The 12,302-nt window shown below is 47.8% G+C and overlaps 3 protein-coding genes across 3 annotated transcripts; all 3 read left to right on the top strand.

Annotated features, from left to right (window-relative positions):
* Positions 1 to 2,518: 2,518 nt before the first annotated feature.
* BU24DRAFT_477079 (glycoside hydrolase family 7 protein) lies at positions 2,519 to 4,123 on the top strand (the record flags this gene model as incomplete). The annotated part of the gene is made up of 3 exons (XM_033532960.1): positions 2,519 to 3,089; positions 3,141 to 3,418; positions 3,474 to 4,123. 3 exons carry the CDS (start codon positions 2,519 to 2,521, stop codon positions 3,993 to 3,995), a joined length of 1,371 nt encoding a protein of 456 aa, XP_033388336.1. The 3' UTR covers positions 3,996 to 4,123.
* A 444-nt stretch (positions 4,124 to 4,567) lies between these two features.
* On the top strand, positions 4,568 to 5,668 carry BU24DRAFT_406598 (uncharacterized protein; the record flags this gene model as incomplete). Its single annotated transcript, XM_033525774.1, has 1 exon — positions 4,568 to 5,668. One exon carries the CDS (start codon positions 4,568 to 4,570, stop codon positions 5,666 to 5,668), a length of 1,101 nt encoding a protein of 366 aa, XP_033388335.1.
* Positions 5,669 to 6,136: 468 nt separating this feature from the next.
* On the top strand, positions 6,137 to 12,274 carry BU24DRAFT_365769 (uncharacterized protein). Its single transcript, XM_033524283.1, has 7 exons — positions 6,137 to 6,581; positions 6,676 to 6,771; positions 6,825 to 6,849; positions 6,904 to 7,471; positions 7,532 to 8,137; positions 8,598 to 11,639; positions 11,694 to 12,274. The coding sequence occupies exons 1-7, from the start codon at positions 6,242 to 6,244 to the stop codon at positions 12,009 to 12,011; spliced, it is 4,995 nt and encodes a 1,664-aa protein (XP_033388334.1). The 5' UTR covers positions 6,137 to 6,241; the 3' UTR covers positions 12,012 to 12,274.
* Positions 12,275 to 12,302: the final 28 nt, after the last annotated feature.

Below are 12,302 nucleotides of genomic sequence, written 5' to 3'. Positions count from 1 at the left end.
AACATGCCTGTCATCTAGGCATGTTCTAGCCGTGCCGAATACCCACTGATGGGTGATGGACTTTCTGAACATTCGAACCTTCTCGTCTGTGGCAACGCATATCTCTAGAGGATCATTGTTTACGCACTGCATGATTATTTCGCCCAGATACAATCATTTCGCGGTGTCTTCTAAATCTCAGATTGACAGTGCCAGCATCGTACCTTAAAATGCCTGCCTGTTTCGGCTTAGCGCGCGTTGCTATACACGGTACCATTCAACACAAACTGCAATGTCGCAGGTACATAGATTGGCCGACGCATTTCTGATCGACGGTTACACTCTCATGATCACAATGGCCCTGCGTGTTGCTGCCTTTTGATCTGATGATCATGTCGTGTTTGACGGCCACACTCGATTGAAGGTTCCAATTACTCCTATTCGTTCCACGCATTTTGGATACCATCAAGATAGCGCGTATACTTTCGTTGACTGACGATCAATATGCGAATTCGCTGCAAATCTTTTCCGGATTGCTTGTTCTCCTGACTGAAGGTTGAGCTCAATCTCACTGGAAGATATTACATCTGCCGATAGACAAAGTAAACGCAGTACATGTGTGGGTACCTACTTTATAAAAAAGGGACGAAAGGACGCAAAAGACCCGGAGTTCCATCGGTATGTACAAATACCTCACTTTTGAGACGCCCAGGTATCTTGGCTTAATTTATTTCTCACCTTGGTTTTCCAGTCTCTCTTTGGGCCAGTTACACTAGATTGCCGCCGCAATATATGATCCCTGACGAGGCTCAGCAGTTGCAACGTGATTCGCTCAGCCTGAACCAACTGTGACGGAAACCTGGATCTACACCTACCAAGTACCAGTCCACTGCTCATGATCTTCATGTGAGCCTCAAGTCATAGGCACGGGGGCTTAATTATCCGCATGAGATATTGGGATTAGCCTGAAGTCCTTCCGAGGTCACCGTACACAACATCACAACGTTTCTTGCCCGAACAACCAAAAAAACTGCTACCAAGAGAAAAACAATTGATGTCAATTTTATGACGATGTGATTGTACAGTCGCTATTTTACACTGTAGGTTAGTATGAGGCAAAAATCATTTTCGAAACTCGTGCGATACCATCAAGCTCAGTTCCGCGGGACATAAGCACGAAACTAAGGTACAGAAGATGACATTATACTTGGCATACATACATATGCCCTGGTCTGCAGAGACGTGGGATGCGGATATACTAATGCAGCATTTGGGGATAGACATCCTCATGATGATTTGAAGTTCAACGTTCACTTCAAGGGACCGCACGTGCTTTCTTGGGATGGAAAAGATCCCGTCTACTCCGGAAGGCCGAATTCCATTGCCAAGATAGATGCTATCGAGCTTTTTGATGGTCGATATGTTCACCATTAAACTACAGAGCCAAATGTTCACCCGATGTGGGTACACTCTATCTTGACCCTCTAATTTGATGATCCCTTCCTGCAGTAAGATGAGACTTCGTAGATCTGGACATGAAAAGAAAGTATACTATATTGCCAGCACAGTGACCGTTGGCATCCATACCTTGCCATCAAGGCTATGGAAAAATTTTCTATCCGACTGGATGGTCCTGGAAAAGTTGTAGAAGGCGAAGTCCAGCGGTTCATATTGCGCTGATCGAACCGCCGCAACTCTCTGGGCTTGTGACTGCATGGGCACCAGGAGGCTTGGAACTAATTGCTCTGCATCACCTCCCGTAATCGGTCTAGACTCCCTTCTGGAAAGTTCCCTATTATTCCTTAGCGCGGAAGGTGAGATGCAATATGCATATACCAGGCTGTGAAACATCGCGACAGGTGAATAGAATACTCCGATCTCCATTTGCCTTGCCGAAGGGAATCGGGAAGTGTAGCCGCAAATGTACCCCAGAGTTAAGATTACTTCGCCTCTATACGATACATCAGCAAGAGTACTCAGTATGGTCATTGAGTTTTGTTCACCAAAAAGCCAGAACTAAGTCTTTTGGTACTGTGCGAGAATCGTGGATCGGGAGTTCACATGTGATACTTATTCATTGTATTCAGTGGAATATGCTCTCTCTAGGGGGTTGATTCGTTCCTCGTAGCGCCGATATTACCCAAAGTATACCCTTAAGGTCGGGAAGAGAAGGTTTCCAGACCGTCACGTTACCCGCCTGTTTCTAGCAACAGGGGAGCTATACTCGAAAGACGCACAGATCTCCGCATTTACCCCAGAGTCTCTCCACGATGGGGAGTATCTCATTTATTCTCATTACATCGTCACTAATGTTTCTCCAAATTGCTCCCGACGAGCCGTAGCCCGCCCTGGATTGGTGGCAATACCTTCATTTGCAGGCGATAATGAACACCACCCAAGTCTTACAATCGTCCAGGAGCCGGAACAATATATTGAAAGATAAGTGTGCTTGAGACGAGTTCGAGAGTATATAAAGGCTTCGTTCCATCATTCTTGCCAGTTCCTCAGCATCTCACAGTTGTCCATCACATCAGTCACAATGCAGTACAAGGCTCTCGCTCTCGCCGGTCTCTCCCTCTTTGGCGCCGCCGCCGCCCAGCAGGTTGGCAAGGAACAAACCGAAACCCACCCCAAGCTCACCTGGCAGACTTGCACTGGAACTGGTGGCAAGAGCTGCACCAACAAGAGCGGCTCCATCACTCTTGATTCCAACTGGCGCTGGACTCACGTTACCAGCGGTTACACCAACTGCTACACTGACAATGCCTGGAACGAGACTACTTGCAAGAGCGGTACCGACTGTGCTAAGAACTGTGCCATTGACGGTGCTGACTACTCTGGCACTTATGGTATCACCACCAGCAGCAATGCCTTGACCTTGAAGTTCGTCACCAAGGGATCCTTCTCGACCAACATTGGTTCCCGTACCTACCTCATGGAGAGCGACTCCAAGTACCAGATGTTCAACCTCATTGGTAACGAATTCACCTTTGATGTTGATGTCTCCAAGCTGCCCTGCGGTTTGAACGGTGCTCTCTACTTCGTCGAGATGGCCGCCGATGGTGGCATGAACAAGGGAAACAACAAGGCCGGTGCCAAGTACGGAACTGGTAAGTGAACAATGCCCAAAACACCATAGCATTTCTAATTGCACCCTAAAGGATACTGCGACGCTCAGTGCCCCCACGACATTAAGTGGATCGAGGGTGCTGCCAACTCCGAGGGCTGGAAGCCATCTGACAACGACAAGAACGCCGGTAGCGGCAAGTACGGAGCCTGCTGCCCGGAGATGGACATCTGGGAGGCAAACAGCATCTCCACTGCCTACACCCCTCATCCTTGCACCAAGAATGGTCTTACCAAGTGCTCTGGTACTGACTGCGGTGACGCTGACCAGCGTTACGATGGTATCTGCGACAAGGACGGCTGTGATTTCAACGTAAGCATACCAGCTAGAGCGCTTGTGGCATGAAGATTTTCTAACTGTGCTACAGAGCTACCGCATGGGTGTCAAAGACTTCTACGGCCCGGGAGCCACCCTTGACACCAGCAAGAAGATGACTGTCGTCACCCAGTTCGTTGGATCCGGATCCAACCTTTCTGACATCAAGCGTTTCTACGTTCAGGACGGCAAGGTCTTCAAGAACTCCGACTCCACCATCTCCGGTGTTAGCGGAAACTCCATCACCGACCAGTTCTGCAAGGACCAGAAGGCTGCCTTCGGTGACCAGACTCACTTCATCAAGGCCGGTGGTCTTAAGCAGATGGGTGCTTCCCTTGCGAAGGGACACGTCCTCGTCATGTCTCTCTGGGACGACCACGCAGTCAACATGCTCTGGCTCGACTCCACCTACCCCACTGACAAGGACCCCGAGACCCCTGGTGTCGGCCGTGGTACCTGCCCCACTGACTCTGGCAAGCCCGAGGACGTTGAGGCTAACTCCCCCGACTCCACTGTCATCTACTCCAACATCAAGTTCGGACCCATTGGCTCCACCTTCGCTGCCCCCGCATAAATTGATATCGCCGATTAGATGGTGTGTATGGGGATCTGGCTTGGTTGCGAAAGCTTCATTCAATGTCAATAGCATTTCTTCACTTCTGTACATTCTTTGGAGGACTAGAGGAAGATAGAGAACAGCACCTGTAAATGATTCAAAATTGAAAATCTATCTCTCGCTTGAATTTCTTCCTTGACTTTCAAATTGCATTAGTGAGGGCCTACACTAGATATTCACATGTTAGAACTTCAAATGTTAGAACCCTAGCTCGATATGGGAACGATCACTATAAAGTTGCTCGAATACTCGTAACCATACGATCTCACTGCTCCCGAACCTTCACTATTTTATCTCTCTCAGGCCCGATCACTTGGGGAAGTTATCCTTTCAACGTCTTCACTGCAATTGAACTTGCTCAGATTAGTTGCATTACCGTATCCCTCGCTACTGATCTGACCAGTATTGCTGTTGAGAAGCCAACATCGACCTCACTACTGCATGTTCATCACGCCCGGGCATCTCGTTGTTTGGCTACCTCTCCTTCACTCATCAAGCACCCGCGCGGAATACCACTAAGGAACCTAACCATGCCTTCCAACCAACTCTTCAACCAACAGAATCAGAAAGGCGGTTTCACAATGCTGCCGACAGGTCGTCTCTATGTTCGATCGTTGAACAAGGGCATTCGAGAGCTTTACCCGGATCATCCGACTTCTCCAGTTTCGGAACTTCCAGCTCTCCAAATCCTCGACTTTAAACTTGACAAAGAACTGAGGAATAAAGGGAAAGTAGGATGGAAGCTTATCATCGGTACACTCCACAAAGATAACGTCTATGTCCACCTTGAAGGCGACGATAACAATAAGGTGGTGTTTGTCTGGAACGACTCAAAGCTACTACAAGAACAATATTCGAGCATCAAGTTTAAGAGGCCATTCAGCCAAGTCAACGGCCAATACCCACATAGTCGACTCGGGAAATCTAGGATGGATGCATTAATCCTATACTATTATATTACCTTCTTGCAGACAAAGCAGATAAGCAAGATGATATACATTGAATTAGAGTTCTGGGCTCCGTTTCAAAAGGCTTGCGAGAGCGTGTCTTCGGAACGGAAGGCTACGAAACAGAGACTCGTACAAAAAAAGAGGCCAAAAATCACTCCTAAAGAGCTTCCGGAGGCTATATCCGCTACGGAAGGTCCGCAAACAACCGAAGTAAAAGATCAGAGTCGGCCTTCTCCTGGAGAGCATTTGCAATCCAGCTCACACCAGGTAATGACGCAGCCGATGCGCCTGCAGGATGCATTAAGGTCGAGCGAAAGTGCTAGGAGTTCAAGCATAAAACCAGAAGTGAGTGCGCCTGGTGCTCCCAATGATGCGCAAGAATTATCCACGCAACTTTCAAGGGCGGTAGAGAGACTGAAAGGCCTCGATAAAGAGAACAGGAGCTTGAAAACCAGAGTGGCGCAGTTTGAACAAGCAGTAAACGACTATCGGGATGCAGCCATCGAAAAGTCAAATCTACAACGAGATGTAGTTGAATTGACTCAGCAGCTCGAGCAATGCAAACAAAAACTGGCGATCGAGTTGGAGGCAAAAGGAAGAATTGCCTTGGAGGCTCAAAACGCACAGGCAAGCTTGAACAGTGTCAAGAAATGGTTGGAGATGAAGCCATCATGCTACTGAGCAGCAAGTCACGAACAGTGGTTTGGGAGCCGGGGGAAAACATTTAAAGGTGAAGAGGTTATCCTGAGGGCTGGGCTAATTAATGACGGCAATGGGCTGATGTCCTACGGAAGCTTTACAGAGGATCTCGAAGAGACCAAACCCCTAAAGCAACTCCACCTAGGTTGGACAGCTGGAGTTATGGTGTTTTTGTTTTATTTGTTTTTAGGGTGAGCAAAGTCTGGGTCAGTATGGTATCAAATACCATTAGCTTTGAATTGGAGATTCTGATGAAAACGCGAGATGTGACGAACAAGACAGGTTACGAGTCCCTTTGTGATTGCGATCCCACTGTTTCCCATTGGTTCCGAGGCAAGCCACAGACTTTGTTTGTCGGCAATGCCCGTGCCGTCATGCAAGGATGACGATTTTAGTTACGCGGGGCGCGTCACACTAGACGACCAGCCTCGGAAGGCGTGTATTCAGCTGTGGTTGCCAAACGCCGATAGAGGTTGAACTCTTCCAATGGAGTAGTCATTAACCTTCATCTCTTGTGCGCACCCTTCTCATTCGAATATATGAGCGTGTCGCAGAATGCGAGCAAGTTCTCGATCGCCCGATCTTACGCATCGACCCCCGGAATCAATCTCCCAGGGTACCGACGATGGCTCAGCGCACTTTACCCCTTCTGATGACGATTCAGATGATGGTATCCCCATGGTAGAAGGCCCTGATGCATACGAATTGCAACCCATCGCCAGTGATGACCAAATACATGGAAATGCAGGACAATCACGGAGGTTCTCTGCAAGCTCTGCCCAAAGCTTCGAGCTGTATACACCAGATGAAGACAGGGAAGTACGAAGAAAGCTCGATAGACGACTGGTAGCATTCATGGCTCTTTTATATTGCCTGTCTTTTTTGGATCGGTCAAGTAAGTTCTCCGTCAAATTGCCGCCCATATGAAATCGTCGCCGTGTGTATGAACAATAGGTCTATGTGATGTAAAATAGCTGATATGATAATAGACATTGGAAATGCGCGGATTGCTGGACTGGAGAAAGATCTTAAACTAGGCTTGAGAGAGTACGAGTGGTTGTTACGGGCATTTTATATCACATACAGTATGGTCAACCTGCACTTAATCTCAAAACCGCGACTAACAGGAGAGCTGCAGTTGTCTTCGAATGGATGACCTTGATGTAACGCTTTCCTAACTTACACTCTTCTACCATCATGAATTGACGCGATTCTAGGTACAAGATTGTTCCGCCACATATCTACATATCAATATGCGTCTTCTCCTGGGGCATATTTGCATCACTCCAGTCTGTAACCACCTCCTTTGGGTCTCTCCTTGTATTAAGGGCACTCCTTGGAGTTTCAGAGGCTGCATTTGGCCCTGGGGTACCATTCTATCTGTCGTTCTTCTTTCGTCGAAACGAATTAGCATTACGTACGGGGCTGTTCATCTCCGCAAGCCCGCTGTCATCATCCTTCGCTGGAGCACTAGCATGGTTGATTACAAAAGTTGGCGAAAATGGACCACTGAGCCCCTGGAGACTTCTTTTCCTGTTGGAGGGGTTTCCTAGTATCATAATAGCTGTTTGGGCATGGGACTTTATTCCAGACAGCCCAGGTACAGCAAAATGGCTTACGAACAGACAGAGAGAGGTCGCTGTCTTGAGACTGAGGCAAGAGAAGGAGGCCGCTGAACTTGAGCAATCAAGCGAGAAGTACCCCATTCAAGGCACAAGCCCGAGAGGAATCAACGTCAAAGAGATCATACAGACGCTGAAAGATCCAAAATGCTACCTGACTGCAGTAAGTGCCGACCACAAGGACTATATTCGTATCCTGATAGATCAAACTAACAGTCCTAAGTTCATGTTTTTCAGTTGCAACGTAGCGTTCAGCTCAATGCCAGTCTTTTTACCAACAATTATCAAAGACATGGGGCACAGCTCGATGAATGCTCAAGCGCTTTCTGCACCTCCGTACCTCTTCGCCTTTGTCATTGTGGTAATCACGGCCTACCTTTCTGACTTGCATCAATCCCGCTCTCTGTACATCATTCTTCATTCATTACTCGCTTCTCTCGGATACATCACTATCGCCGTGGCAGGATATTACCAGATCCCGAACAACACCATCCGCTACATTGCGCTTTATCCTGCATGCGCGGGTTTCTTTTCTGCAATCACCATCATCATCACATGGACCATCAATAACCAGGATAGTGATAGCAAGAAGGGAACTGGGATGGCCATCATGAACATTGTAGGTCAATGTGGGCCTCTGGTAGGGACGAGCATCTTTCCAAAAGATGAAGGGCCATGGTATGTGAAAGGTATGACAATATGTGCCGTTTTCATGCTGCTTGTAGGCGTACTAGCCATGATCCTACGCTTTGTTCTGAAACGTCAGAACAACAATATACGTGACAAGGCTGGAGACTATGCGGGCGTTCCTGTCGAGGAAGATGGCCAAGTAAGAGGTGAACGAAAGCATTTCACGTTCATGTTATAGTTAACAACGAAAATTCATATCTTCGTTCAATCGTCAGAATAATTACTACTAAGAATGCGAATAGTTATCGTTCACAAGTATACCATAAATCACGTGACAAATAGTGCATTGACGTCAATGCCAAGATGACCCTTCCAAAAGAGGAAAGCTCTCACTGCGCACCTCATTCACAGTGAGACTTGTGATAGAGACACCCAAACATCGACCTACAATTTAGCGAGTGAATCAGGGGATTTTGTTTGAATATAGACGTATCCCGACTGACGACTGCGCAGCCGACTTTGACAGCAGCTCTCTCGCCAACGTTGAGCTTCGTTCCTATACATCGGTCATGCAAGTCTCATAGCGTCAAGCTGGGCCACAAAAAGGCAAACAACCTATCCGATTTGGACTATTCTTGCTTTTAAAAAGCTTCATGGAGAGGTCAAAGTCAAGCTCCGATGCTCGTGAGCGTCCAGACCCGGCTATGGGCCCTCCAGGGATAGCTGAATCACCAACATCCATCGCAGCAGACATTGCCAAGGAGGAGAATGAGCGATCTTCGACTGATCTGAGAAGCCCTCAGGCTACAGTCGTAAACGAAATACCTACCAATGACTTTAAGCCAGAATCCGATGTGGAACAGGTACCAAGCATGCCGAGAGGGGAGACTGAGGAGATAGAGCTCAAAGGAGAGGAAGAGGACCCGCCCATTCCTGAGTCTTTCAAAAGGTCTTCTAGCCCTGCCGCTCTGCAGAAAACAAAAGCTGCCGCCTATGAGAAGGTAGGAGAAGAGGGTATCAATAGGATGCACAAGTTTTCGCTTTACGAGACTAGCACGCGCTTCTACCTCGTTGGTGCCGACATCATGGATCAGCATTATCGGGTACTAAAAATCGATCGTACCGCACCGCCTGGCCATCTAAACATCTTCGAGGATGACATTGTTTATGACAAAAGAGAAATGAACCAACTCCTCAATGCAATAGACGATGGCAACAAAGCCACAGGAGGCCTCAAGTTGAAGTGTAGCACCTGGGGGTTACTTGGATTCATCCGGTTCACGGAAGCTTACTACATGCTACTCATCACGAAACGGGCACAGGTTGCGATGCTCGGAGGCCATTACATATATCAAGTGGATGGCACCGAATTAATACCTCTCACAACGGGATCAACGTCTCGATTTCAGAAAGATCGCAATCCGGAAGAAGCACGGTTTCTCGGCATTCTCAATAATTTGGATTTGACCAGATCTTTCTACTTTAGCTATGCGTACAACATTACCAGAAGCCTGCAACAGAACATCATTCGCGAGCGCACCGCACTCAATGAAGGAATGCATAGACCACCTCCGGATTATCAGGACATGTTCGCTTGGAATCATTATCTCCTGGAGCCCGCCAGTACCGCGCTCAAGAATATGTATGACTGGTGCCATCCCATCATCCACGGCTACATTGATCAGTCATCTCTGAATGTTTATGGGCGACGGGTATTCATCACCATCATTGCGCGAAGATCACGATTTTTCGCTGGTGCACGATTTCTCAAGCGCGGGTCAAACGATTTGGGTTACGTAGCAAACGATGTTGAAACTGAGCAAATCGTTTCAGAAAGCTTGAACACATCTTTCCATGCTCCTGGACCTCGACTATACGCAAATCCTACATACACCTCTTATGTACAGCATCGAGGAAGCATTCCACTATACTGGACACAGGACAACACCGGTGTCACACCAAAGCCAGATATCGATCTAAACCTCATAGACCCGTTCTATAGCGCTGCAGCATTGCATTTTGATAATCTCTTTGAACGTTACGGAACGCCAGTATACGTGCTGAATTTGATCAAGGCACGTGAGCGGACACCAAGAGAATCCAAACTTTTATATGAGTATCAGCATGCCATCAACTATCTTAATCAATCGCTTCCTGCCGACAAGAAAATTATCTACGAAGCATTTGATATGGCAAGAGCATCCAAGACCCGCGGACAGGACGTCATTGGGACTCTAGAACACCTTGGTGAAAAGGTGCTTACGACGACTGGGTTCTTCCATAATGGCGACCATGACACAGGTTCTGCACAAGTTCAAAACGGAGTCGCAAGAACAAATTGCATTGACTGCTTAGATCGGACTAATGCAGCACAATTCGTAATTGGCAAAAGAGCTCTGGGTCGACAACTCCAGGCACTTGGTGTTATCAAAGGAAATACGGTAGAGTACGATTCAGACTGTGTCGACTGCTTTACTCATATGTTTCATGGCCATGGAGATGCTATTGCTATTCAGTACGGCGGTTCTCATCTTGTCAACACAATGGCGACATATCGGAAAATCAATCACTGGCAGAGCAGCTCTCGCGACATGGTCGAAAGCTTCAAACGTTACTATCACAACTCTTTCCTTGATTCGCAACGTCAAGAAGCATATAATCTGTTCCTCGGAAATTACGTCTTTGCCCAAGATGAACCAATGCTCTGGGATCTTACGACCGACTACTACCTCCACCATGAGAGCCCACGTGTATGGCTAGGGAAGGCCCGTCGCGACTACATCAATTGGTACACTCCGAGTCATCTGGAGCCTCGATCATTGCCTACTAGTACCGTGCCCTGCAAAAAGCAACTGCAACTTACCCAAAAAGGTGTCAGTCTTTACGATGATTATTGGTACGAGTACTATAGGCCACTGGCACTTTCTTCGTTCCTCAAGATATTTGCGTTCCGTATCAACAATCAGTCCGACATGACACGACAGCAAGGCATCGATAAGTTGCATGCCGATAAGCATGTAGCATTTCATACACAGGATCTTTCACCTTTCATCATTCGCAAGAAGCAGCATGACCAAGAGTCACCAAGAAAAGAGGGCAAAAAGCCTCTTCGAAAGGGCGTAACTATTGTTGACCCATCTAGCGACACTGACGCTCGCCGTCAGAGCTATCTCGCCCGCCGACGCAAAGAACAATACCCCACGATACCTGAGCTGATAACATCACCCGTCAGGGGCTCTATCTTGAGAGATCCACATTTTGAGACCGACATGCCTACTTCTGCTCCCCCTTTCCTCGGAACCTTTCCACCTCTTTCGAATTCCGAGTCTACCAGCTTTTCACAATCACGGAACCCGAAGTTAGCGGACAAATCACTGATCAATCAATGGACACTTGCCCAGTTCTACGAGCATAGCCTGGATCCTACTGTTACTTCGGCTGAGGAGGCCGAGTATTCGCGTTACGTCGAACATCCACTTAACCTTCCACTCGTAGTGAGTTCCGAAACTCCTTCTACCGACGACCCTGGAGCTCTCGAATTCTACGAATACCTATGCATGGACGAGGAGGGCGTGAAACCCGTGTCCAGCCTCGATGACCACGTATCAATCAGCGACGCCGCGCAGGTTCCCCTGCCCTCGCTTTACGATTCCGCCTTACTGGACACTGCCTCAGTCCGATCTCTCCCATTCGCACAGAACGTCGTCTACCCGGGGGCTACACTTCATTACCAACACCACGCGAACCACATCCAGCAAGCGCACAACAATTACGCGGCTCGCCCGACTTCAAGCCTTTCCCTATCGACTCCGTTCTCGCATCACCCACCGCTCCCTCCCGATCCTGTCCCCGCGGCTACGGCGAATCTCAGTACGCCGAAATTCCAGACGTCGGAAGAAGATATTGAAGAGTTTGAAGAGTTCCTCACAGTGCTAGATAACCCGCTCGATGTTCTAGAAGAAGACGGCACGAAGAAGAGATACAAGGCGTACAGGCAGTGGTTGAAAGGGAAGAGTTTCTTCAAGCAGAGCAAGGTGGATCCGGAATGGCAGAATCAGCTACCGCTCAGATGAAACCTACTGCGCCAAGATCCCTTGCTTATCGTTAGTTTCATGAAGGAGAGTAGAAGAGCAGGCTATGATTCCAGCGATGCGAGAGTAGCGATACGTCATGTCTAGAGTTGGGCCAATCATGTTTTATGTCACTTCAATTTGTCAAGTATCAATTACTCAGTATACATCAAGCGAGCGAGATCTCCACGTTAGCATTAGCGCAAGGTTGGTTTAGAAGTTAGATTTATTCGTTTCATAATTATATGAGGAGTATCCATGCATGCTAGGTAAATTTCATATATGATTTCACCT

Source organism: Aaosphaeria arxii, assembly GCF_010015735.1.
Source record: "Aaosphaeria arxii CBS 175.79 unplaced genomic scaffold BU24scaffold_2, whole genome shotgun sequence".
Taxonomy (NCBI): Eukaryota; Fungi; Ascomycota; class Dothideomycetes; order Pleosporales; genus Aaosphaeria; species Aaosphaeria arxii.
This window is presented reverse-complemented; position numbering and strand designations above follow the sequence as displayed.

Coding starts and splice junctions, on each gene's coding strand:
- BU24DRAFT_365769 (XM_033524283.1), top strand. CDS start 6,242: ATGCGAGCAAGTTCTCGATCGCCCGATCTTACGCATCGACCCCCGGAA. Junction 6,582..6,675: donor GTCTTTTTTGGATCGGTCAA/GTAAGTTCTCCG, acceptor ATATGATAATAG/ACATTGGAAATGCGCGGATT. Junction 6,850..6,903: donor TTCGAATGGATGACCTTGAT/GTAACGCTTTCC, acceptor ACGCGATTCTAG/GTACAAGATTGTTCCGCCAC.